This window comes from Rhinatrema bivittatum, chromosome 4 (assembly GCF_901001135.1).
Source record: "Rhinatrema bivittatum chromosome 4, aRhiBiv1.1, whole genome shotgun sequence".
Lineage (NCBI taxonomy): Eukaryota > Metazoa > Chordata > Amphibia > Gymnophiona > Rhinatrematidae > Rhinatrema > Rhinatrema bivittatum.
This window is the reverse complement of record NC_042618.1, coordinates 241,191,206-241,218,993: the sequence shown is the minus strand read 5'-3', so window position 1 is coordinate 241,218,993 and position 27,788 is coordinate 241,191,206. Positions and strand designations below refer to the sequence as shown.

General features: G+C 43.1%; 1 protein-coding gene across 6 annotated transcripts in view; it reads right to left on the bottom strand.

Annotated features, from left to right (window-relative positions):
* TEAD4 (TEA domain transcription factor 4) overlaps positions 1–27,788 on the bottom strand; it is a 269,267-nt gene that overhangs the window by 26,948 nt on the left and 214,531 nt on the right. For 5 of the 6 annotated variants that reach the window (XM_029599972.1, XM_029599976.1, XM_029599973.1 and 2 more), the window contains one exon: positions 11,920–12,093. The exons of the other annotated variant lie outside the window; for it this stretch is intronic. In XM_029599972.1, coding sequence (XP_029455832.1) covers positions 11,920–12,093 — 174 coding nt within the window. The remainder of the gene's footprint in view (positions 1–11,919; positions 12,094–27,788) is intronic. 6 annotated transcript variants of the gene reach the window in all.

Genomic DNA, 27,788 nt, shown 5'->3' with positions numbered 1-27,788 from the left:
CACCCCCAGTATCAGGAATAGGGCACTGTGTGCAGGAAGATCACAACACCCCTGGTATTAGGGATAGGGCACTGTGTGCAGGAAGATCACAACACTCCTGGTATTAATAGGGATAGGTCACTGTGTGCAGGAAGATCACAATACCCCTGGTATCAGGGTTAGGGCACAAGTTCTAGTCACATTGACTGATCACATTACTTGTTTTGTCAAGCTACCAACTGTTTCCATTTCCCATCCCCCATATACTGTCAGTAGGAAACTTGGTAACATGAATAAATAAGAGGGCAGCCAATAGGAATACATATTCATTCCTAAACTGACCTTAACTGACCTGAAAAGTGTCAAATTGTATCATTTTCAGTTAGTGCGCACTAACTCCCAGTTAGTGCGCACTAACTCCCGTTAGTGCGCACTAACTCGAGTTAGTGCGCACTAATCGGAAAAAACGATTTTTAACGATTTTTTAACTAAAAAATCGTGCCTAAGACGATTTTCTTGCCCTGCCACACGATTTCTATCGTTAAGACGATATGGAAAACTATTCACATCCCTATTACTACGGCCTGGAGCTCGCCCTCCCTGTGCACTGAAGTGGCCGCCACCAAAAACAAGACCTTCCAGGTCATGTCCTTCAGGTCACAGGAGCTCAGTGGCTTAAAGGAGCTTTCATCAGTTGAGCCAACACCAAGCTGAGGACCCAGGACACAATGGTATCTAAGGCTATCTTGCCATGTGTCCTGTACATGGAACAGAACTTCCTGTTCCAAAGAGCCATGAACAGATCCACCTCCCTGCTTCCACCAGAGGCAGAAGATCCAATTTGGTACCCCTTGATCCAGAGACCATTCATGTGGTCTGTCCGCAATCTCATTCTCTAATCCAACCAGAGCCCCATACTGTGAGAGCCCAGGCCCACATCTGGACCGCCTCTTGTCAAGGTGGTAAGAGCCCATATTTCCCTGCTTGTTGACCTACTATATCGCCACCTGGTTGTCCATCTGGATCAATACCTTTTTGTGGACAGCTAATCTCTGAATGCCCCCAGAGCATACAGAATCACATGGAGCTCCAGGAAGTTGATTTGGCATAGATGTTCCTGGGCGGACCAAAGTCCCTGGGTACTGGGCCCATCTACATGGACTCCCCAGACCTGGGTGGATGCATCTGAGGTTAGGACAAGTTGAACCCAAGGAATATGGAAGGGTACCTCCCTGTTCCAGACTGGAATTTTCCCGCTACCAGGATAAGAAGTCCCCTGAGGGTCTGAGTGATTTGGATGCAGTCCTGCAGATCCTGAGAGGCCTGAAACCACTGAGATCATAAAGTCCATTGGGTGCTTCACACATGCATGCGTGCCCAGGGAGTAACATGTACTATGGTGGCCATATGGCCCAACAGCCTCAACATGTGCAGAGTTGAAACCTGCTGGCTCCATTCAGTCTCTGCTATGATGGACATCAGAATGATGTCCAAATGAGGTGACAGGCTGAGATGGGACTTAGCATAGTTGTTGATGAATCTTAGCAACTCCACCTGGATGGTCGGGCACATAGACTTTATGGCCCCTGCCCAAGAGGCATCTTGACCAGCCAATCATCCAGATTGGGGAAAACATGGACTCCCAGCCTGCAAACATGCGTCATTACCATAGTCAGACATTTGGTAAAGACCCACAAAGCAGATGCTAGCCCAAATGGCAGAACATAGTACTGGAAGTGCTGTTTCCCACCAGGAATCATACTTTTCTCTTTCTAGAAACTTATTCAAGGCCCTTAGGTCTAGGATGGGATGGAGTCCCTCTGTTTTCTTTGGAACCAGAAGTACTGGGAGTAGAATCCCCACCCTCTTTGCCCTGGTGGAATAGGCTCATCCACTCTAGCCGTTAAGAGGGAGGAGAGCTCCACTAAGAGCACTTCCTGTTGTGTTATTGATCCCTAATATGGACCCAGAGGGAGCAATCTAGTGGGGCACTTAATAGGTTTAATATGTACCCTCTGTGGACAATGGCGAGTACCCAATGGTCCAAGGTTATACTTGGCCACCGATTCACAGAGAACTGCATCCTGCCACTAAGCAGAAAGTCCATAGCCACAGGTATGGTAGACTTGGCTACGCTCTTTTCGAATCAGTCAAAATCCCGTCCAGGAGTTGACTGAGGTGCTGTCTTATTCTTTGGGGCCCTCTGTTGCCCTGGATGATTATGAGGGGAGTGTTGCTGCTGACAGGTGCAAAGTGGTGAAGGACAGTATCTCCTTGGGCAAGATGGTGAAGGATAGTATCTCCTTGGGCAGAAGAAATATTTCCTGTGGCCAAATCTTGAAGGCCTCCTACATGAGAAGAAAGGGTCCTGAGTACCTGTGGAAAGTTGCATAGTGGTCCCAAATTTGAGCCATCATGTCCTTCAGTTTATCTCAGAAGATATTCTATCCTATGCATGGGATGTCAGCGAGTCGCTCCTACACTTCCTGATGTCTATCTGAGGCCCGCAGCCAATCAAGCCTGCGGACACCAATCCCTGCTGCAGAGATCCTCTATGCCATCTCGAAAACATATGTTGAGGCTCCATGTTTCTCGCAGTACAGACTCTTGTGCACCAGCAACTTGAAAGTGTCCTGTTGCTGCTGAAGCAGTTGAACGGCTGCCTCCTGAACATGCTTCAGGTTGTCCCTCATATACTGGCTCATGTAGAGCTGGGTAAGATACTATGTGGGTGATAAGCATAGCATCCTAAAACATCTTCCTCCCAAGAGTATCCATGGCCCTCTGATCCTTCCCAGGGGGCACAGAGGAATGGGCCAGAGTGTGCTTGGCTTTTTTGAGAGCGGATTCAACTATAACCTTTTGGTGTGGCAGCTGTCATGTGTCAAATCCGAGAATCTTTTAGACAAGATATATCTTGTCTGCCTTCCTATTAACGGGAGGCACCGAGAGGGGTTGTTCCAAAAAAGCCAAAAAAGAGAGGCTAAACTTTTGCTGTGAGACACTGGGTTCTACAAAAAAGAAGTGACTAAGGAGATCCTGCATGGATATATGGTATATTGCATGCTAGAGCAAGCTCAGAGAGGCTTAGTCAAATTTCTAGAAACTTTGACATAAGTTTTCCGTGCCGGGCTCCACTGGATGATGCTATGTGTGAGGATTGCCATCTTGCTTGTTCTTGGAGAAATACTGAAATAATATTTTCTTTGTATTCTTGTCTTTAACTCCCTCACCTCATGGTTTCCAGGATATCAATTTCTATTCATCTTTCTCCCTCTTCTCACGTTCCTCTCTCAGGCTCTCTCTGCTTTTTCCATTTCTCCATACTGCCCTTCATGTTTAGGAGTTCCAGAAGGGCACAGAATTCATCTGAATCAGTTTAGAGTTCACAGCATAAGTCTGACACATGCAGCCTGACAAAACTAGTTCTGACTAAAGCATTTGTAACTTCTCTGTCTACCTTATAAACAAGGCCTTTATGCTAGCCTAATGTAGGTCATCACAGAAGGCAGGGAGTCCTGAGTACATCAGATATTTACCCCAAAGATTAAAAAAAAAATTTCATGTGGGGAACCAGAGGAAAGTCTGCATTATGCAAAATTTGGAGGGCCGTAAAAAAAAAAAAAAAAATTATCTAAAGGAGAAAATCTTCACAGGATACCATCAAATATCCCTCAAACCAATACCAAAACCTTTGATGCAGCCTGAGGGGAAAAAAAATATTGTGGGTGGAATATCCTTAGATCTTTGGCTGTTTTTTCGCCAGTCAGGAAGTTTACCAAAAATCAGATTATGGTATTTAGAGAGCTGATTTGCTCTATGGGAGGCCATAATGGTTTGGCTTTCCTTGGCCTAGCATACTGCCCAATGCTTAATCAACATCTGTCGGCAGGTTTCAACTTTGCCACCTTGAGCCTCACCAGTGGGATTCACACAATTATACAGAAGCTGCTGGCACTGCACAAGGCTGAGAATGTTTAATCAGAATTTCAGTGAGGGCCAGAGGAGAATTTATCACTGTTCCACCAATGGCAAACCTTAACAAAATTACCAGGAGATGCAGCCGTGTAAAAATGTACATCATTTCAATACAATTGAATTCCCCTGATGCTTAACATGGTGCTGCAGGCATGGAGAGGCCTAGAAAGAGGCAAAAATCCAATCAACTGTGCCATCTATTTCGCCAAGTCCAATTTCATGTCAGAATTAAACACATCAATTACATCACCCGGCCTTTGTGCCACCTCTCTGTAGTCAAGACAGCAAAAGCAGCAGAGGCAACAACATTTTTTATTATTCTGTTGGCAGTCAAAAGAAACAAAATAGTTAAAATGCTTTATTTTATTGTTGTTACTGATTTTTATTTTATTACTGAAGTAATTAGCAATTAAAGATTTTGGAAGCACCTCCCACTCAGCTAATGTCACCATGATAAATAAGTCAGGGGTGCCGCCATGCTGTTCTCATCAGAACCCCAGGGCAGACACCATGCACATAAAGCATGAATATAAAACAAACTAACTGAATCTGGATGCAGGGGAAGAGATTTAGAAACGGGGTGTGGCCAACATAAAGAGTGCACATCCATCACTGGTGACTGAAAAAGATAAAAAGAAACCCCATCTTAGGTTTTATTTCTCAAAAGACAGGTTATCCAATCTTTAAAAGGTCTTTACATTTTTAAAGTGTTGAAATTAAAGCCTGGATAGCTCTAGCTACTGTCAGTAAAGAAAACTACTGGCCTCAGACAAATGATGCAATTGAAAAGCTGACCTAAAAATGCCAATGAAATTGGATTACGGCAGGCTCTCTCTGCAGCACATACTGGCTGATGAGACAGGATGACATATGGACTCTCCTTAGGGTTTGGGGCAGTGAAGGTGCATCCAAGTGCACGGAAGCTGTGATTTCATTTAGTTGCTTTCTTGTTGCTGGTTAATATGAAATGAGCCCAAAATCCCCCTTTTCAGGCCTAATCCAGCCCCAGCTCCAGCAACAGATAGTATTGTGCTTTGTGGCATATGTCATTCCTGAAGATGGAGGCACTTAAAAAAAAAAAACAACAAAAAAAAAATTTGTTGACTGGGAACAGAGCGAGCCAGTGGCAGACTCGGGGATGGAAATACCTGAAATGCAGCAAACCTAGAGCCATGGCTGCTTGGAGCTACTAAGTCAGTGGTGGAAGGCTGCCGACGTGAGCTAAGTTGGTAGCAGCCCTGGGCAGGACACTGCCATGAGAGGAGCCATGGCGACAAATCGCACTGGAGCTATTCTGAGAGGAACAGTACTAGGGACCCTGTATCACTTTTGTTCCACCACAGAGCAGTCAGGGGAGGGTCCTGATTCAGAATTTGCTGCTCTGACTTCTCCGTCATACCTGGACACCGACATGTAGACCCATTCATATTTTAAGACCACTGTTTTACTTTATTTTTTTGTGAAAAAGACAGACAGAAACAAAACAAAACAAAAAAAAAAAGGTATGCAAGATGTCCGCAAAGTGGAAGAGACGTTCTCTGTCAGAAAGACCACAATTTTCTAAAGAGTCCGCATTGTTCCAAAGTCTGTGGGTACTTTTCCCTGCAGACTCTGCACATACAGGCGTACGTTCTCTTTGAAAACTGCTAAGGGAAAAAGCACCTACAGAGATTTCCAACTGCTTTTTGTCTGTGGATACTTATTCCTTGAACAGTTTTGAAAACGTAAAACTATGTGCGTTGCTGCCTCCCCCGAGCCCACCTATCTCTGCCACGGTCCTTTCACCCAGGGAAAGGGTGAGAACATTTTCTGACAATTCTTTTACCCCGGGTAAATTACTTTTGAAAACTGCCCTCAATTCTCCTGAAGAACTGCTGTGATGGATTTATGGAAAGCAGGCGGCCTGCTGGTGGAGAAAATGCCCCCGTGACAGGACGTGCAGCTCTTTACTCCAGGGGTACCAGAAGCACCGGGGAAAAGATTTTCCACCCTCTGACTGAACTACCTGCACCTGATAACTTCTGAATTACAGAATGATTCTTATAATAACATGAATAGATCGGGTTCCTTTTGCTATACAAATGGGGTTACCTGAAAAAGTTGAATTATGACATTTGGGAGAAACTACAGCTGACAAAGGGGGACTGAAAAAAACGGAAGAACAAAAAGGGATAAAATATGCATATGCCACTAAGACTAGATCAACTAGATCCTGAGGTAAAATGGAAGACTTGGGAGACAGACCATCAGAAATGGATACAAGGGATCAGACTGATGGCCCAATGCAGTATTGCACGAGGAACCCAGATATTGTTCTGGCGTTGGCTCCAGATTCTTGGGCCTGCAGGAGCTGAAAACATCAGGGGAGTGGGGGGTGTAAGTGTTCACAACCCCTCCTCCAGGGAAGGAGGGAACTCTGGCTGTCCCTTCATACCAACAGCTACCGATCGGTACAAAGTGCAGTTGTGCAGGGTCTAAAAAAGAAACCACACTTGATGCCTCTTGACCAAGGACTGTTATAGCAAAATCCAGGCTCAGGAGGGGTGTGGGAAGGTCCATAATATGATTAAACCCCCCTGACAGCCCAACAATGAAGGGTCAGGGTTATTGAGATGTCCATCAGGGTTGAATGCCCCAACACTGGAGCAGCAAGAAGTTGCTGGCTGATAAATAGCAGGATTGAAAACCTGACATCAGTAAAACAATCACAAGCCCCAGCTGATCTGGGGGAGCGGAAGACCCGACTCGGGGACTGAACCAGAGATTTCTGCATGGCAGTGCTGCCACTGGGCTACCGGGCCAGCCCCATGATCCCTGTACTCTGGAGATCAGGGACACCAAATACTGTAAACAAGATGGAGCCCAAGCAATTCAGTATCTCATTTTCAGGAGATTTCTTCTCTGAGAAAGAGGCAGTAAAGAAATACAAACTGAAAATTCATTCTAACAGTAGTACTGAGTAAATCAGACGGTGCAACCTTAATTGGAACCTGGCTGGGTCACTGGAACTAACAGATCTACTCTTATGACAGTTCACTGAAGGCTAATCACTGTTCATAGGCCAGCAGACCTTAATTTGTCCTCTCCTTTGAAAGATGATTCCTTACAGTACACCCTGAGGGTCTTATTTCCAAGTACTGGCAGTACTCACCCTTGATTATCCTCTGAGATCTCGTAAGATCAGAACCCATAGTGCTAAGGCTCAAAGTTATGTAACGGAACCAGAGGGATAAAAACGCCCAGCAGACCCTCAAGAAGTCAGCTAGTCTAATCCCCTTCCTCATGGCAGCATCAACTGTATCTATACTATCAGACACATGTTTAATATGCTGGTTGCAGTTTAAGGGTTAACATAATCATGTATCTAGTCTCTTTCTTCAACACAACATTGTCATTGACTGATTACATCTATTTTCCTGTCCAGCCTAACTATGACCCTCTGTCTGGGTAACATTACAAAATACAGAAGGCACTGGCAGCCTGTCTGTAACGGCAAGAGACACTCAGGTGTAGCAGGTTCTTTCTGGGAAAAGGCAAGAAGGGTTTAGAGGCCATTTCCTCACTGCTTCACTTCTGAGCTCGTGCCCCATTTCCAATCTGATCTTTTTTGTGTGGCTGGCTCCTCCCCTCCCTCGGCGTAGTCCATTTAAGTCTATGAGCTGAGCAAAGAGGGAGGGTCAAACCAAGGAAGCTCATGCAGGTAGCGAAAGTGACACTTTGCACTCACTCTGCACAGAAAGCACAAATAGAATACAAAGATACACAACGCAATCTCTTTCCTTGAAGCCTGAGGAAAAAAAAGTAAAACAAAGAAAGCAAACTTGTGGTGGATGGGGTAGAGGATCTAGATTTGCCTTAAAAGAGTAGTACACCTTTCCCCGCTGCTGTGATCTCTTTCGCTACTCACACATTGTTCATTTGAATGCTAGTTTAAAGTAATTTTGCCTGGATACAGGCAACACAAATGCCTGAGATGTATGAAATGCACAAGTACTCTACCAACATCCATAACTATTAAAGCCCTCCTTGCTATTAATAAATATGCGTGTAGGAAGGCAGTTCACGGTAAGAGCAGAGGAACAGGTGCCAGAGATAAAATTACAATCAAAAAGAGCAAGGCTGCCTCTGCCCATGTGCTTGGAAAGTAATTTATCAAATTCATTGTAGTATGTTGGAATGCAAAGTTGGAGCACAGGGAAATGTCATGGGGCATTTTCCAATGATCTGTTGATCTTATCAGAGTTGCAATTTTAGCTCCGTTCCAGTACACCAGGAACTGCTACCAAACAAAATAGATGTAGCTATCAAACAAAACAGTCATTCTCAAACACAGCGAAGTGCGTGTGAAAAGCATGCATCCAAACTGGTCGCCTGTTTTTTTTTTTTTAACGCGTGCACATTCACATCTCTTGAGCGCCCGTTGCAATAGGTAAATGAGCTACCATGCTGAAAAGGACACGCTAGGGAAAACTGTGTCCCCCTAGTGCTTCCTTGGCATCGGACACCCAGGAAACGTGGCTGTGGGCGGATTAGGTAGACGGACGCTCGAATTGAGCTACCACCACAGTTTATATGCACAATGTACATGGCCTGGAACGGGTATATTGTGTGCCCAGAATTTTTTTCCCCTTTTCAGCTTTCTGTGGTTCCTCCGACTTCATATCATTGCGATACTAAGTAGGAGGCATCACAGAAAGCAGGGATTTTTGTTTTTTCGTGAGCCATTGACACGGGGCAAAGCTTAACACCAGCTCTGGGCTGGCGTTACATTTGCCACGTTAACAAGGGCGCATTGGGCAAGCAGTAATTTATTGCATCACATGGTAATAGCTAATAGCCTCATCACCATGGAATTTACATGTGATGAGCGCTATTAGCTACGCATGAGTTTAGATGCGCATTTTGGATGTGCTGATCCTCTTATTCCATCAGGGGTTATGGGCACGCATCTAACCGCTCATTAAGCTGTGCATTAGGCTGGGCATACTTTATTACATTGCCCTCTTTGTCAGGCCGATACAGTACCCACGTTTAGACGCGCGTTTTCGATGTGCTAGCGTTTGGACGCGTGTTTTTGACGTGCTAGCTTTACCCCTTATTCAGTAAGGGGTAATAGCGCATCGAAAATGCGCGTCCAACCCCCCCGAAACTAATAGCTTCCGCAACATGCAAATGCATGTTGATGGCCCTATTAGTTATTCCTGCGCAATTCACTAAGTAAAATGTGCAGCCAAGCCACACATTTTACTTTCAGAAATTAGCGCCTACCCAAAGGTAGGTGTTAATTTTTGCCGGCGCTGGTAAAGTGCACAGAAAAGCCGCTTTTCTGTGCACCTTCCATCTTAATATCATAGCGATATTAAGTCGGAGGTCCCAAAGTAAAAAATAATTTAAAAAAAAAAAAGTTTAAATTGGCCCGCGGCTTGAAAACCGGACGCTCAATTTTGCCGGCATCCGGTTTCTGAACCCGTGGCTGTCAGCGGGCTCGAGAACCGACGCCGGCAAAATTGAGCGTCGGCTGTCAAACTCGCTGACAGCCGCCGCTCCTGTCAAAAAAGAGGCGCTAGGGACGCGCTAGTGTCCCTAGCGCCTCTTTTTACCGCTGGCCATCATTTAAATACTGAATCGCGAGCACAGGAGAGTGGCCTGTGCGCGCGCCGGGAGAGCGGGCGCTTGCCCCCTCTCCCGCGACTTTTACTGAATCGGCCTGTGTGTGGACTCAAGTTATCAGCTTCTGTCCCTGAAAAAATACCACTGGTCAGCCAGCTTTCAACTTGTGAGTTGAGGAGTAAACTAGTGGTTAGAGCTGCCGGCTATGAACCAGGCAAACCAGGGTTCAAATTCCACTACTGCTCCTTGTGACCTTGGGCAAGTCACTTTACCCTCCATTGCCTCAGGTACAAATTCAGATGATAAACCCTATGGCGATAGGGAAATACCTGAATGTAATCTGCTTTGAAGTGCCAAAAAGTGGAATATAAATACATTAAAAAAAATATATAGCTAGCACGTGGCAGAGGCATGAGTTGAAAATCAGTCGGTTGGTACCAGTTTTTCAGGGATGGTGCAGTGCTCTTTGCCTCATTAGGCCACCAGAGTATGACCTAGGTGGAGGGGGGTCAGGGGGTCAAGGAGGCTGGGGGAAATTTTGACAGTGGGATGGGGGTGGGGAAGGGGCCGGTGCCACGTGTTTTTGTTTGGTTTTTTTTTAAATTCCGGCACTAGGGCTATCTCTAGAGGCAGCGGGACGGCAAGGGGGAAGGGAGTGTTACAAGACCCCCTGGGGTTTTGTTTTGTTTTTTTACACTTTGGGCCACTTGGGCTCTTTAACAAGATTTTGGCCCAAAGCTGTGGGGCCACTATTGTGCAGAATTTATAAGCGTTACTAATCGGCAGTATTTTCCCACTAGGCCCCCCCTTAAAGTTTGTAGCTGAGGCAATGGAGAGTAAAGGAACTTGCCCAAGATCACAAGGAGTGTCAGCAAGATTTGAACCCTGGCTTCCCTGGTCCACAGCTCTAACCACTAAACTACCGCTCACTTTTTTAAAATTCCTATCGCAAAGTACTCAGGAAGTTGTTAATGTTTTAACATAACGACATAGTAGATCTCCGCAAACGAAGCCCAGTCTGTCCGGTTCCACTCTCCACACTACTCAAGCTCTGGTCATTGCCCTTAACACGACTCCCTGTGCTCCATCAGCCATACTAGCCTGACTGCCTGCAGGAGATTGCTCCATATCCTTTTTACTGTTCACTGTGTAGTATAACTAAGAGAGATGACATGCCACCTCGTACCCAAAAGTGTGCCAAAACTCTATTACCATATCTTGCTAGATAACCGTGCCACTTCCCCCTGGAAGCCTGATGCAATCACACCATTAACTCTGTATAAGCTGGCTTTGTTGTTTCTCAAATTTGGATCTCTACCGTTCCAGGTAGACGGACATGTGCATTCCTATACTCTGCTAGGCTCTCCACCCTAGAGGTGGCTGTTCATGTGCAAAGCATATTGGAATTCTGCTGGGATAATAGGTACTGTTTAAAATCTGCTTAGTGTAGCTGTGTTTAAAAAAGGATTGGATAAGTTCTTGGAGGAGAAGTCCATTACCTGCTATTAATTAAGTTGACTTAGAAAATAGCCACTGCTATTACTAGCAACGGTAACATGGAATAGACTTAGTTTTTAGGTACTTGCCAGGTTCTTATGGCCTGGATTGGCCACTGTTGGAAACAGGATGCTGGGCTTGATGGACCCTTGGTCTGACCCAGTATGGCATGTTCTTATACCTGTTATCAAAATCCAGGCCTTGCCATCCATTTCTTTACCTTACCGCTTCTCTTCCTCTCCTGCCCTTGCCACCACCTCCTGTTTCAATGCCAAATATGCTTGAATTTTGTCATGATTTTCCTAATTATCTTTGCTGCAGGTGCCTCCGTTGTGTCCCGAGTCCTTGCAAAGGTTAGGTCTCCAGAACTGAAGACAGAAATCTAGTGGGGTCTCACCAGTGACCTACGGAAGGGCAAAAATACCCTTTTTTTGCCTACAGGTGATACCTCTCCTTATGCACCTGAGCTTGTTAGTTTGAAACTAACCAAAATCAAATTTAATTTAAAAAAATAAGGAGTTTCATCTACCCAGCACTGCAGAGAACCAGAAAGGAGGACAACTGGACAAATTGGATGAGCCAACCGGTCCTTATCAGTCATCATGTAATACAGTATGTTATTTTACTCTGCCTACATCCTTCCCTCTACTAATGCTGTTAGCACCTAAAAATATTCTATAACTGCATAATCACAAGTAAGTGCCACTGTGATATGGTATATAATAAGCGTCAGCGTGCTTCAAGATGAGAGAAAATAGCTGGGCAGAATGTCTCTTGTGATCACATAGCCAGTTTGGAAGTCACTGTGAGGAAATTAGTATAAGCATTCAAAAGGAGGAGGAGGGCTATTCTTACCCAGAATTTCACAAGGAAGAAGGCATTGACTGGCCCTTTTTCATAGAGTTCTTTCAAGCCTCCCTTCTTTTCCGGAAATTTGTCGTAGATCTGCTTAATATCCACGGCTTCAAGGTAGGGGTCAGAGTAGGTTGGGTTTGACTGCCCAATGTGGACAAACAGATGCTTGTTATACTGCAATCAGAAAACATTAAGCCAGTGTCAGATCTGAATTTTTACCATCATCACGCGGGGTGTGAATTCCTTTGAAGCACTTTCCTATGTAATACAGAGACCTAACTTCTACCTATCACATTCACACGTAAAATGCAGCTTTGAAATACTCTTTCCGGCTAACTTGTATTGAAAGCAAGTAGTGAGAACTAAACCAAACTGAATCCTTTTCAGCACTATGGGGATTCCATTCCCTCAGTGCTGCCAACTTAACCCCAAGCCATGAAACGAAAACTGTACAGTCCAGGTTTTCTAATGCCTGTCCTCGTGCATTCTGGAGCTTGTTGGCTAGCAGAATGAATATGAGAAATTAGAAGCCTGATATATATCAAAATCTAACCAGGACATGGAGCGAGGATGCCAGTACTAGGCTACAGATCATCTTTGCTGCAACCTATTTAATTTTACATACGTATGAGACAGCCAGTGCAAAACACCTTTCCTAGTAATTTTAACCTACCAGGGACTGCACTGAATTTCCTAAGTTTACCCAGTATGTGTGCTGTAGGGCCAGGACCAGGACCAAATAAAACCAACACAAATAGGATTGAAAGTGAAGTAAATCTCAGTTGATTTTCAGAAAAGTGTGTTTGTGAGGAGCTAACTAAACCTAAAGTGGATAAAGCGATGGGGCTGGATGGGATACATCCAAGGGTTTTAAGGGAACTTAGAAAAGTTCTGGCAGCTCTGCTGGCTGACCATTTCAATGCTCCTTTAGAGCTGGGAGTAGTTCTAGAGGACTGGAAACGGGCAGATGCAGTTCCTATTCACAAAACTGGAAATGAGGCTGGGAACTATAGGCCGGTTAGTCTGACCTCTGTGCTGAGCAAATTCATGGAATTGCTGCTAAAAGAGAGGATAGTGCAGTTTCTAGAATCCAATGGACTGCAAAATCAGAGGCAGCATGGTTTTACCAGACAAATCTTTGATTGCATGACCTGAGATTTAAATCGGTGGAGAGCACTATATGTAGTGTACCTGGACTTCAATAAAGCCTTTGACATGGATCTGTATAGGCGGCGGCAGGAGCAGCAGAATGCCTTTTTGGTCAGGGGCGAACCAAGCTCCATCCCTACTGCACTCCTAGCTCCGCCCCTCTCCAATTTCTTTACGTTTACAGTTAATGTCATTCTTTCTTACATACATCGTTTACATAAATTGTACAATATACAATTTTATTGTACACCGCTTAGTAATGTTAAGAGGTCTAGAAATGTTTCAATTAAACAAAGAACTGCATAAAGGAATAATTACTTTGAATACAAAAATGTATTTTATTACAAAAATGAATCAACATCCAAAGTGCAAAATATCACAATCCAAAATATCACATATGTGTATGTCTCAATAATCACGTATACTAAACATAACCTTGAAATATGTTTTAAATAAATACATACATGTGTTCCCAGACCACATAAAAAATGCTTGATGCTAGAAAACCAGACATAGTGGTAAAGGAGAAAATAACAAAAACAGCACTGCTACTAGAAATATCAGTTCTATTCTGCACTATGGATGGCGCGAGAGAAGAGCATCAAGTATCAAGAAAAATGTGGCCTAAAGGCAGAGAAACAGCCCTAATTGTTTGGGCACCACTCATCTGATTATAAACTACTTCCAAGCTCACCTCAATATGCTGCCTACATAAATTACACTGTACAAGCTTCAGAAAGAAGCTGTTTGGCATAGTGCAAATAATATTAAGAAGAACACTAGAAGTAAATCAGAGAGACTGAGATCATACCCAGCATACTGTATCCTAGCTTAAAACTGAGGTTTCATTCTTGTCATTATATGTGCAAGATAAAACAAAAATATATCTTATAGTTCTAGTTCTGTAAATATATATTCTGTCCCCCTCCCCCCCACACACCTGTCTAACAATGGGGGCAGAGCAGGATATTTTTGCCTACACCTCATCATAGAAAAAATTCTGGTATCATCTAAGTAACAGATACACAAACTTCCTCCACTACCTGGTATATACAAAAAAAAAACAAACAAAAAAACAACTCCACTCAGCACATATGTAGCATTAACTCACAGGATTCCAAAAGCAACAACCATACCTATGAAAAGTCAGCACTGCAAATATTACATTGGGCCCTAGAACACCAATACACCACCATGAACAATGAACAAAACTACTACAGATCCCTCTATGACAGAATGCCTCAGCTCCGACACACTTACAGAACATAGACAGACCCTCACCAAATACAGATCAATTGACCACAAATTATAAATGTGCAGACAAAAACTGAGATGTAAATCCCAAGAAACCAGACTCTGTATGCAGTACAAAACTAGAAAGCTTACGTCCTCCCTTTCCCCTGGCAGCTTAGATAATGCAAGCTGGTGAATATGGCGGAGGGGGCTGTGAGTGTAAGAGAGAGAATTCAGAATTGGGGGTGAGAGAGAAAGAGGCTAGAGAAGGAGTAGGCCCAGAGTAGGGATAGGGACAATGCTCTCAGAACATGCACGCAGAGAACAGCAAAGTCAGGCAGGCAATGACCACTTCTAGGATAGCCTCCAGAAAAAGTTGAATGGGCCAAGGCCTGGGTGGCCTGCGCCATTCTGATGCCTATGAGCAACTTCTAGATACGAGTGCCCTTTGTATGTGGGAGGACACAGAGTGTAAAGGTAAAGCAGAGTTGCATACCTATAACAGATGTTCTCCAAGGCCAGCAGGATGTTAGTTCTCACACAGAGGGTGACATCATCAGATGGAGCCCTGATTCACATGGAGCATGCCCAGCATGCCCTATACCATGCATCCAAGCGGGGTCCCTCTTCAGTCTTGTAGCATAAAATTAGGGTAGAATAAAAACAAGAGAAACCCAACTAAATGGGGTTGCGGGTGGGTTTCGTGAGGACTAACATCCTGCTGTCCTCTGAGAACACCTGTTACAGGTAAGCAACTTTGCTTTTTCCAAGGACAAGCAGGATGGTAGTCCTCACACATGGGTGAATCCCTAGCTACAGGCTGCTCCTCAACACAAATGGGGACAAAAGACACCTAACCAAGTGCCAATGAGCACAATACCACCGGTGCTTTTGGTAACAAAGAGGGAGACTGCCTGAACTCAAACAACAGGCCCTAGGTTGGGAGAGTTGGGTTCTACACCTCAAACAGGTTCCTGAGGACAGACTAGCTGAAACTAGTGTCGCGTCAGCCATCCCTATCCAGACAGCAATGGGATTTGAATGTGTGGAGAGAACTCCACATCACAGCCTTGCAGCTCTCCTCCACGGGAACTATTCACAAGTGGGCCACCGATGCTGCCATGGCTCTGACAGAATGAGCCTTGACATGACCCCCAAGATGCAGTCCCTCCAGGGCATAACAGAAAGAGGTGCAATCTGCTAGCCAATTGGTTAGTGTCTGTTTGGCAATGAAACGCCCAACCTATTCTTATGAAAAGAAACACAAATTTGGGTGGACTGTCTATGGGCTTCTGTCTGCTCCAGAAAGAAGGCTAAGGCTTGCTTGCAATCCAAACTGTTCAGTGTTTGTTTGCCTTGGTGTGAATGGGGCCTGGAAAAGAATACTTGCAGGACGATTGACTGGTTAAGATGGAAATCCATCACCACCTTAGGAAGGAACTTAGGGTGAGTATGCAAGACTCACCTGTCATGACAGAATTTTGTATAAGGAGGATAAGTCATTAAGACCTGGAGCTCGCTGACCCTACACGCCGAAGTGACTGCTACCAAAAATATGACCTTCCAAGTCAGTTATTTCAGGTCATAGGTGCATAGCAGTTCAAAAGGAGCTTTCATCAGCTGTGCTAAAACCAAGCTGTGGTCCCAAGACACAGCGGGAGGCCTTATTGGAGGCTTAAACTGAAGCATATCCCTCAGAAAACATACAATTATAGACTGTACAGAGATGGGTGTTCCATCTACACCATGGTGGTAAGTGACAATCACACTAAGATGGACCCTAACGGAGGCAGTCTTTAAGCCAGCCTCCGATAGATGTAGAAGGTAATCAAGCAGTTTTTGTTTGGGGCAGGAGAATGAATCTAGGGCCTTCTGCTCACACCACACTGAAAAAATTCCTCCACCAGTCCATAGGACTTTCTAGTAGAAGGCTTTCTAGAAGCTACCAGGACCCAAGACAAGTCTTCCGAAAGATCGAGTGATGAGCACTATTAGCTACGCTTTTGTTTGGGTGCGCGTTTTGGACACGCTAATCCCCTTATTGCATCAGAAGTTAGTCTAGCGTGTCCAAAACACACGTCCAACCACGTGTTAACCTGTGTGCTGGGCTGGACACACATTGTTGTATTGGACTGTCTGTGCTAACGATATCTCTTATTTGTCGCTGTACATGCTTAACTGCTTGCAGGATATTGCTCCTCTTTACTAATTGGGAGATGTAGCCAAGTTAGCCTGCAATCCATGCTATGAAATTTGCCATCACCCCCACTGCAATTCTATCTAAGAATGTATCAAAACCTTGCTATTTCTTCTTGATTGACCTTTATTCCCTTTTCTTGGGAGTTTGGTGCAGCCATACCACCATCCAATAGAAGATGGCTTTGCCTCCTTCCCTTTGTGGCTTTTTATTGTTTCATATGATTGGGCATATAGGTTTCCATAACCAGCTCAATACCCATCACTCATTTTGCCCACTCTTCCCCCACCTGCTGTTACTACTGCCCTTTGTATCTGTCCCAAGCGTGCTTATATTCTATCACTGTTTTGGTTTCTACTACTTTTGCTAATAGGCTGTTAAAGGCATCCATTATCTTTGTAGTAAAGAATTACTTGCTCATATTTCTTCTGAACTTTCCTCCTTCCAGTTTCATATTATGATGTACTAGACATGCTGAGCCAGTTTTGATTTTGCCCTGCTAGACATAATTATGGGCCTGTAGTTGTGTGTTCTCCATGTCAGGGCTTTCCGAACCTGTGTGACCCAACAGCTAATCAGCTTTACAGGACAACATAAAATATTTGGTTTCTTTCTTTGGCAATTTTCTCCTCCTTGCAGTCCACTATAGTTTATATGCTTTCAAACCAATCAGTTCTTTGGGAAACTAGTTTTGGACTACTGAGTAGAAAAAGAACATTTTGATGACTGATTTATACACAACCTTCCATGGCTCCAGGATGCATCAGGACAGGTAGTGCAAAATGTATCAATTGCATATTTTAAAAGCATGGCAAAGAAAATTGTGCAGACCACTCCAATACCAAACTGGGAAACAGACAATAACCAGAAATTTGGAAACAAGTAAACAAGCACATACGGGATGAATGCAATTTTAAAACGTCGGTACTAGTTTCACTAAAAGGCCTTTCTTATTTTTTAAATTCGTGTACTGGATTGTTTCTTCCCTTGTGCATCCATAAGTTAAAATGTGCGCGTAAGTACTTACGCGCACAAGCACGCATGGGGTCCCCTACTGCATAACTTTACTTCTGCTATGGAGGAGGTGCAAGTAGAAATCAAAAAAAAATTAAGCTACTCAGCAGGGTTTCAAGAGTCAGGGTAAGCAGGCTGAGGGGGTAAGGAAGTCTTATTGTTTAACTGGGCGAACTGAGAACGGTCTGGGGAAATGGGTTTTGCCATCGGTGCATGTATCTTACAAAATCCCTGTACTTATGCAGTAGACTCATTTCTGCGCACCCATATAAAATTGTATGTACATGTACGCACATCCTGCCAATTTTATAATGTGCAAGCATATACGCACATATGATATAAAATGGGCGCGTCCATGTGTGCGCGCTGCAAACATGCCCACGTGTGCTCGTGCGTCAGAATGAAAGTTACCATCTTAGCACTTTGAAATGTTATGATGGCAACAGGAAGTAGAAAACTGAGAGCAGCAGAAATTATGTAACAAATCAACAATCCAGGGCCATCCATCCTACTCAGAAACATATATCCCAACAGTTGGTCAATCTTGAATCGACCTCATTAGTCATATTTGGACTCATAGAAAGGATAATCTTCCTCGATGGTGAGGGATTTCCGATGATGCCTTTGCACTATGTTGACATTCATCCACTACTTTTTTGCCTAGTCCCACAGTTTTGTTGAGATTCCTTTGTATTTCCTCACCACTGGCTCTGATATTGATTTTCTGCAATTTTGTATCCCCTTCTGACTTTGCCACCTTCCTGTTTACTCCTTTTTCTAGATAACTTTTTAATATATTCATCCCAACACAGAAGGTTGTAGGACATCATTGTGTATCTTTGACATTGTGAACAATTACCATTTAGTCCTGCATTAAGTTACATAAGAGCCTTTGGTGTGGGACCTTATTGACAGCTTTGTGAAACGGGCCAGTCCAGTGGCTCAGTAGCAATGCTATCCAAGGCCATGCAGACAAACCTGGGTTTCATTCCTGATTCATGCCTTCTACTTCTTGGGTCAACTGGAGCTGGGGATGCCGCTGAGGCAGCATTTACAGAACCTGGAAGGGAGGGTGTCACAGTCATGGTGCAATAGCCCATGATTACACAGTCCCAGAAGGAGCCCTGTCACATGGCCCTTGGCTGAGGACTATGGCTGTATTGACTGGACTTAAGTAAATTGGATGGGAATATAAAGTAGGGAAAAAAAATCCCTGGGTAGTTGTGAATGAAAGCTCATGGCACCAGATCTCAGCCCCCGTTTTGACAACTGGAAGCCCAGATGAGGAGGAGAAGACTGCTGGGCTCCTCTCTGCCCGCCTTCCCCCACCAAAACATTTTTTGAAAATGCAAATATATCAACTGGATGCTCACTGACACCCTCAAAGAATTTTTAACAGATTTGTGAGACATTATTTCATTTTATAGAAACTATGTTGACCCTTTACCAACATATGGGGCGGATTTTAAAAGGGTTACGCACGTATATTATGCACGTAGCCCCGAAAACCCGCTCCTGCGCGCTGAGCCTATTTTGCATAGGCCCGGCGACACGCGCAAGCCCCGGACGTGCGTATGTCCCGGGGCTTGAAAAAAAAGGGGCGGAGAGTGGGCGGGGTGGGGCAGTCCGGGGGCGGGACCGAGGCCTCCGGCACAGCAGCCCGGCCAGTGTGCACAACCTATGCCTGCCTAGAGGCAGGCGCAACTTTTAAATTAAAGGTAGGGGGTGATTTAGGTAGGGCTGGGGGGTGGGCAGAAGGAAAGTTCCCTCCGAGGCCGCTCCGATTTCAGAGCGGCCTCGGAGGGAACGGGGAAAGCCATCTGGGCTCCCCTAGGGCTCGGTGCTCACAAGGTGCACCCCCTTGCGCACGCCGACCCCGGATTTTATAACATGCACGCGGCTGCGCGCACATGTTATAAAATCGGGCGTAGATACGAATATCTGGCCCTTAGTTTCCTACCTATGGGGCCGATGTAATAAGATGTGCAAAAACATGCCATGGGTTTTTGCACAAGTAATTGCACGTGGTTTTCCACGGTAATCTTACATGCATACGTAATAACACATTTAGCATGGCAAAAACACACGCAATACCTGCAGGTTTTGCACTAGTGCATGCAAATGGCATGTAAAGAATGCAATTATCTATTGATGGGCTATGCAGAGAGCCGCACTAGCAGGGAGATTGGCTAGAGCAGGTTTTTTAGCACAGGAATTAAGTGAAAGCACCTGTCTGGAGGCCATTTTTACTCCATTGCTGGCGTTAAGTTCTCATCAGCTTTGTTGAGCTAATTTAAACTCCCTTCATTTCCTGAATAGTTTTCTGATGCCAGGTTGTGTGTCTGTGCCAGGTTGCGTTTTCCTCATTGGGCGCCCGGGGCTTGCTGACCACAATCACTCCTACCACTTTGGCGGATATTGGTCACAGTCATGCTGCAGCTCCAGGTGGGTTTGGTGCTTTTGTCCGTAGCCCCTGGAGATCGCTGATCTGTCCATCCCCGCTTCTGCTTTCTTCCTGGTGGGGCAGATCTATGCCAAGCGACCATGGGTGCCTGGTGAGAAAAAGGCGGCATGGAAAAACAACCACACTAATGCCAGCAATGGAGTAAAAGGTTCGGTAGGGAGCTGAAAGTTTATTTTTGAATAGAAGGAACTGAAAATCATTAGAAATTAGTCTGCACGATTTTTCCATGACTGCCTGTTTTAGTGCCTGTTTTCCCTTGGCTTTCTACATTGGGTTTTTATGCGGGTATTGGCGCATGTATTAGGATTTCCGCGTGTTTTTTTGGACATTTCTTATTTGCTTGCAGTTGCTGTCTCTATTACATCCTGTGAAGGTGTCTGCTTTTGCTATGCACTAAAAAATATGCGCAGAAAAATAGCTCTGATTTCAGCGCGTCTTATTTCATTAGCCCCTATGTGACCAATAGTTCTACTTTTTTTTTTTAATTTTTAAATTACAGACTGTACTAGTTTGCATGGAATGGAAGTCAGACTTACTGGTTTGTAATTCCCTGGGTCATCCTTGAAGCACTTTTTAAAGATTGATTGTGAATTGCCAAACCTCCAGTCTTCTGGCACCAAGGCTGTTTTAGTGATGGATTACATACTATTGTTAGTACCGCTGTAATCTATTTTAATTTCTTTAAAACTCTTGAGTGAATACAGTCTGAACCCATTGAACTGCTTACTATTTAATTTGTCAGGTTGTTTTAAAACCTCAAGTTACCAACAAACAGAGGATGTCTGGTACTACTGAATCAGCTCCACCACAAATAGGTGATAGCTGAAAAAGATAGCAAAAACGTAAGTTTTTAAACCATTCATGTACAGAAGGGAGAAATAGTCTGGGAATTGAAAGGCTTGCGAATAAGTACAATTGTTAATATTTTATATAGCTCTCTTAGTCCCTGAGGAAGACGGGAAAGTCGAAACACTGCCAGTGTCGGGCTGACGGCTCCAATTTCGCTAACATGAACGATCAGCATAAGAGAAGATTACTTCTAACTAAACAAAGCAATTTAAAAATTGGCGAAATAAGGAGACCGCATAAGAGAGTGCTATTGAAATAAGACCATTAGCAATGTTTTAAATATACACCCTAGGTGAAGGGTTATTTTTTTTTTTAAGAACAAGAGAATTGTGTTGCTGAAGATGAAATAAATATAAAAAAATAAAATAAAAACGGTATTTACACTAAAAAGGCTATCCCCTGTTTGTGGTGGAGCTGATTCAGTAGTACCGGACATCTGTGTACATGAGAGAATACATGGTCCTCTGTTTGTTGGTAATTTGATTGTATTAAGAGAGGACTGCTTTTGGGTTTTGTAAGTTTTTGTTTTAAAACCTCTACTGTCACTTCAGATTGAGCAATTTATTCAGCTTTTATCACTGAAAAGAATGACTCTGGTTTGGGACAACTTGTTGTAGTAAAGACCAATGTAAAATACTCATTCACTTTCTCTGTCATGGCCTTATGGATACTAAGTAAACTCTTTACACTGATCATCCAAAGGCCCTACTGACTCTCTGGTGAACTTTTTGCTTCTACTGGATTTAAGATAATTAGTATTTATCAGCCTAGTTTTCTATATTGAAACTGTCCTTACAAACTGTCTGTTTGTCTGTTTTCCCACTAGTAACTTTTAAACTCTTCATCCAATTTCATTAAAATTCTACCACAGAAAGTAAAATAGCCAGTGTTCACTCTTTTCATTTGCCCTCTACACACCCAACATGGCACACTGGTGATGAAACACTGTCCTAAGCAACCCAGAGAACTCAGGTGTGCAGCCCATTATGCGAGTTCCCAAAATAAGGTTGGACACATCCATTTGTACTAGACAACGTTCGACTGAATCAGCCACCAGGACAGAATGTCTCATGGTTGAGTGCTGTGGATGTTGCCAGAGACATGGAATGGTTGGAAACACCAATATTTTGGGGGTCAGTGTACTTCTTGACTGTAATGATGCGGCTGACAAAAACCATGTGCCTTCGATCCTATAAGGACTAACTTGGCCTGTCTTGAATGGATGTCAAGTGACATGCTTATACTTGCCACAGCAGATATTCAATATACCATTGTAACCCTTTTCTCTGAAGTGGTATATTCTCCAAAGGGCACACAAAAGTAATTTCTACTGAAACTATCTTCGCTGTGGCTTGTCCCCTCCCGAAAATAGTAGCCCAGGGGTGAGTCCTTTGTGTTGGAGGAAGCTGATGCTTATGGTCCAGGCGGTGTAATTCTCTCAACAATATGTGTCTGCTTATCAGATGAGGTGCTATAGTGATGTTAGGCTGGGACAGATGAGTTGGACTCAGGACTGGGTGTTCAAATAATATTTTACTGATTGTAAGTATTTCTTGCTCAGATTCCTCAGGCGATTCCGATCACTCTTGCCTTGAGTGTGTAAGAGGCCCAGTCTCTGAGGAAAAAAAATTCTACTCTGTGAAGGGTCCCCTTAAAGCATGGAAAAATCCTACCTGAGTCCAAAGTTGTTTGTCCTTCACCCAGCCTATGCCTATGTCCTGAGGAGGTGATCCAGTGGTGGGTCTCCTAATCTGTTTCTTTTTCCTTTCTTCTCCAAACTCAGTCCTGTTAGTCTTTCAGAGGGAAAAGACTGTAGATGGAAAAAGATCAGGCTATACAGCCCAGTCGCCGTGGATTTACTTACTGTCCCCCTTCCAGTCATTAATTCAAATCTGATCATATTATGATCACTATTGCCAAGCAGCCCCACCACCATTACCTCTCTCACCAAATCCTGTACTCCAGTGAGAATTAGATCTAAAATTGCTCCCTCTCTCGTTGGTTCCTGAACCAATTGCTCCATAAAACTGTCATTTATTCCATCCAGAAACTTTATCTCTCTAGCATGCCCTGATGTTTCACTTACCCAGTCAATATTGGGGGTAACTGAAATCTCCCATTATTATTGCACTACCAGTTTGGTTATCTTCCCTAATTTCTCTTAGCATTTCACTGTCCATCTCACCATTTGGCCAGGTAGATGGTAGTATACACCTATCACTATACTCTTTCCCAACACACATGGAATTTCTACCCATAAAGAGTTGATTGTGCAATTAGTCTAATGCAGGATCTTTATCCTATTGGACTATATGCCATCCCGGACATAAAGCGCTACTTCGCCACCAAGATGCTCCTCTCTGTCACTGCGATATAATTTGTACTCCGGTATAGCATTATCCCCATTGGCTATCCACTTTCCACCATGTCATCATTCACTGCTGGGGGTAATTTTCAAAGGAGTTACGCATGTAAATGTGACATACTATCGTAGCAATTTTCAAAAGCTATTTACTCGAGTAAAGTGCACTTACTTGAGCAAATCCTATGGACAATTCAATGGCATATATTGTAGCAATTTTGAAAAGCCCACTTACTTGAGTAAAGTATATTTACTCGAGCAAAAACCAGTTTTGCTCGAGTAAATGCTTTTTAAAATCAAACCCTCTAATTCTTCCATCTTATTTCTTAGACTTCTGGCATTAGCATACAAACATTTCAAAGTGTGTTTTTTGTTTGTATTTACATTCTGCTTTTCAGTTGACAGGGATAAACTGGAATCTTTTAGCTCAGGTGAGTTGTTAATTATAGGCACTTGGACTACTTTTCTTATTATTGGAACCTCACTGTTGGGATGCCCTAACTCTAAAGCTTCATTAGTATCCTTTGAAGATACCTCCCTCTGAACCATGCGCTGCTGAGCGACTGTCGGCTTTTCCCTTTGTCCTAGTTTAAAAGCTGATCTATCTTCTTTTTAAAGGTAAGCGCCAGCAGCCTGGTTCCACCCTGGTTAAGGTGGAGCCCAACCCTTCAGAAAAGACTCCCCCTTCCCCCAAAGGTTCCCCAGTTCCTTACAAAACTGAATCCCTCTTCCTTGCACTATCATCTCATCCACTCGTTAAGATTCTGGAGCTCTGCCTGCCTCTGGGGATCTGCGCGTGCCACAGAATGCTACCCTGGAGGTTCTGGATTTCAGCTTTCTACCTACATTTGGCTTCCAGAACCTCCTTCCCATATTTTCCTATGTTGTTGATGCCCATATGTATCATGCCAGCCGCCTCCTCCCCAGCACTGTGTCAGGGGACCTTTATCTGCATATAAAACTTTCCGGGCTACATGTTGACATCCTTTTCACTGTTTTGAATAAAACTGTTATGAACATTTGATGAATTATATGGATATTTATAATACATCTATCCTTGCACACTACTTGTTTGATTTTTAAACCTGATCTAAACTCTTAATCTTTGCAGTCACTCCTTTCAGTTTTTTCCTAACCATTTTCCTCATTTTATCATAGTCACCTTTTTGAAAGTGAAATGTTATTGCAATAGATTTCCTTAGTACCCTCCCTCCAATTATTAAGTCAAATTTGATCATGTTTTGATCACTACTGCCAAGTAGCTCCAACACTGTTACCTCTTGAACTAAATCCTGTGTTCCACTAAGGACTAGGTCTAAAATAGTTTTCTCTCTTCTTTGTTCTTGTACCAACTGCTCCATGCAGTGGTCATTTATTTTATCTAAGAACCTTTCTATCTAGAATGTCCTGATGTGACATTCAACCGGTCAGTACTTGGGTAATTGAAATCACCCATTATTACTTTGCTGCTGATTTTATTAGCTTCCCTAATTTCTGTTAGCATTTGTCTGTTTGTTCATCTTGGCTAGGTGGGTGGTAATACATCCCCACTGCTATTTTATTCCCCTTTTCACCTGCAATTTCTATCCATAAAGTTTCAACATTGCATTTTGTTTCCTGCAGAACTTTTATACTGTTTGACTCAATACTTTCTTTAACAAATAGGGCCACTCTTCTACCAAGTTGATCCATCCTATCATTTTAATATAGTTTGTACCCTGGCATTACAGTGTCCCATTTGTTATCCTCCTTCTAGAAGATATGTCAATTTTATATCTACCATTTCATCCACTGCTATACACTCTATCCCATCTTATTTTTTTTAGACTTCTAGCATTTATATACAGACATTTCAAAGTATTTGTATTAACCTGCTCATCAGTTGACTGGGGTAATTAGGAATATTGCTGTTCTTTAAAGACACCTGGTCCACTTTGGCATTTACTACAACCTCTCAATAGCTTTAACCAAAAATGTATTTGTAGAAAAAAGATCAGAAATTAGTGATGTCAGAAGAATCTAAGGCCTAGATTCATCTTTTGTGATAAATAAAGCAACAATAGCGCCCGCGATTAAAAAAAAAAAAAAAAAAAAAAAAAGGGGCATGGTTAGGATAATTGTCCTGGTACCGCATAGTTTTTTTTTTTTATTGCATTTTAGGCTGCTGGAGAGAGAAAACCTCTGTAGAGGCTCAAACAGTTAACTTTTTATACTACTATAAGAGGGATCACTAGTAACTCCGTGTGAGGTTTGTGGGGTGGGGCAAGGGCTAATTATACATGCACAGTCATACATACGAACAGCACAGTTACCATCAGTGAAGATTTAATGTGATTTGGAGGGATGAAAGGTGAAAGAAGAGTAGATCTGTACCATGTTCTCTCTACCTAGCTTGATGTACTCTCTACCTAGCTGCAATCAAGCTAGACAGAGAGAACATGATACAAATCTACTCTTCTTTCACCTTTCATCCCTCCAAATCACAGTAAATCTTTACTGATGGCAAAGGTGGTGTTCGTATGTATGACTGTATATGTTAAATTGCCCCCTAAAACCCAACTCGCCCCACAAATCTCACCTCAAATTCATAATGCCCCCCTCTTACAATGGTATAAAAAGTTGAAAAATCAGTGGGCCTCCACAGAGGCTCTCTCTCTCCCCCTGAAATGGGATTTGTGATAAATCTTGTTTCAGCCATAACACACAGCTATTGCAGACATAATGCTCAGGAAAAAGGTATAGTTATTTCCAGCATGAAATCTTGCAACAATGCGCGTTATGTTATCACACGCAATGTTATCCAGCTCTCATTTCCATTTACTCTGCCCAAACTCCTCCTATTTGAATAAAATTTTAAAATTTGCATACGTATTTCGCGATGCAGTATTTATTGCATGCGCTATGGCATTATTGTGGGCATCAAGGCCCCCTAAGTTAGGTCTTTTTAATAATATCCTAACTACAGATTGTTTTAAAGAACTTGGCAATAGATAACATTCAAATTTATTATTGACCAGATTTCTGAGAGGTAAGGCAATATCATATGCCTGAATTTTTAAAACATAAGTATTGCATGGATTTAATTTAATTTGCAGATGATACAAAATTGTTCAGAGTAGTTAAGTCACAAGCAGATTGTGATAAATTGCAGGAAGAACTTGTGAGACTGGAAAATTGGGCATCAAAATGGCAGATGAAATTTAATGTGGATAAGTGCAAGGTGATGCATATAGGGAAAAATAACCCATGCTATAGTTACACAATGTTGGGTTCCATATTAGGTGCTACAACCCAAGAAAGAGATCTAGGCGTCATAGTGGATAACACATTGAAATCGTTGGTTTAGTGTGCTGCGGCAGTCAAAAAAGCAAACAGAATGTTGGGAATTATTAGAAAGGGAATGGTGAATAAAACGGAAAATGTCATAATGCCTCTGTATCGCTCCATGGTGAGACCACACCTTGAATACTGTGTACAATTCTGTCGCCGAATCTCAAAAAAGATATAATTGCGATGGAGAAGGTACAGAGAAGGGCTACCAAAATGATAAGGGGAATGGAACAGCTCCCCTTTGAGGAAAGACTAAAGAGGTTAGGACTTTTCAGCTTGGAGAAGAGATGACTGAGGGGGGATATGATAGAGGTGTTTAAAATCATGAGAGGTCTAGAACGGGTAGATGTGAATCGGTTATTTACTCTTTCGGATAGTAGAAAGACTAGGGGGCACTCCATGAAGTTAGCATGGGGCACATTTAAAACTAATCGGAGAAAGTTCTTTTTTACTCAACGCACAAGTAACTCTGGAATTTGTTGCCAGAGGATGTGGTTAGTGCAGTTAGTATAGCTGTGTTTAAAAAAGGATTGGATAAGTTCTTGGAGGAGAAGTCCATTACCTGCAATTAATTGAGTTGACTTAGAAAATAGCCACTGCTATTACTAGCAATGGTAACATGGAATAGACTTAGTTTTTGGGTACTTGCCAGGTTCTTATGGCCTGGATTGGCCACTGTTGGAAACAGGATGCTGGGCTTGATGGACCCTTGGTCTGTCCTAGTATGGCATGTTCTTATGTTCTTAAGGTGGGTTTCATGGTTTCAATCACCTGTTTGAATTCATCTATTGACATAAGGTTAAAATCTTACCAAACACCTACTGGCTCTTTGTCATATGTCCTGAGCTTGTTGAAAAATAAAAATAGAGATCTGATATCTTGTCCTCCAAAGCATTTGCAAAGTCATCAGGATTAAAATTGCTTTGTTTCAGCGATACTTCAGTTTTGATCTTAAAAGGTGATCATCTTAACAGCTCAAAACAATTCACTGGGATTATTGCTGGAAGTACTAATAAATTAGTTTTTAGCCTTCTCCACCTCATTTCTGTAGTTTTCCAGAACCATATTGAAATTGGATAAATCACCCACAGAATATGACTTACACAACTTTTTTCCAAACAACACATGCCAGTTTTCAGTAATCTTAAATCATTAGTAAACCAAGGTACATAATGGGCTCTTTTAACAGCAATAAACCTTAAGGGCGCGATCTCATCAATAATTTTCCTTAAGGAATCATGCTCAATATTAACATGTGAAGTCACGTAAGA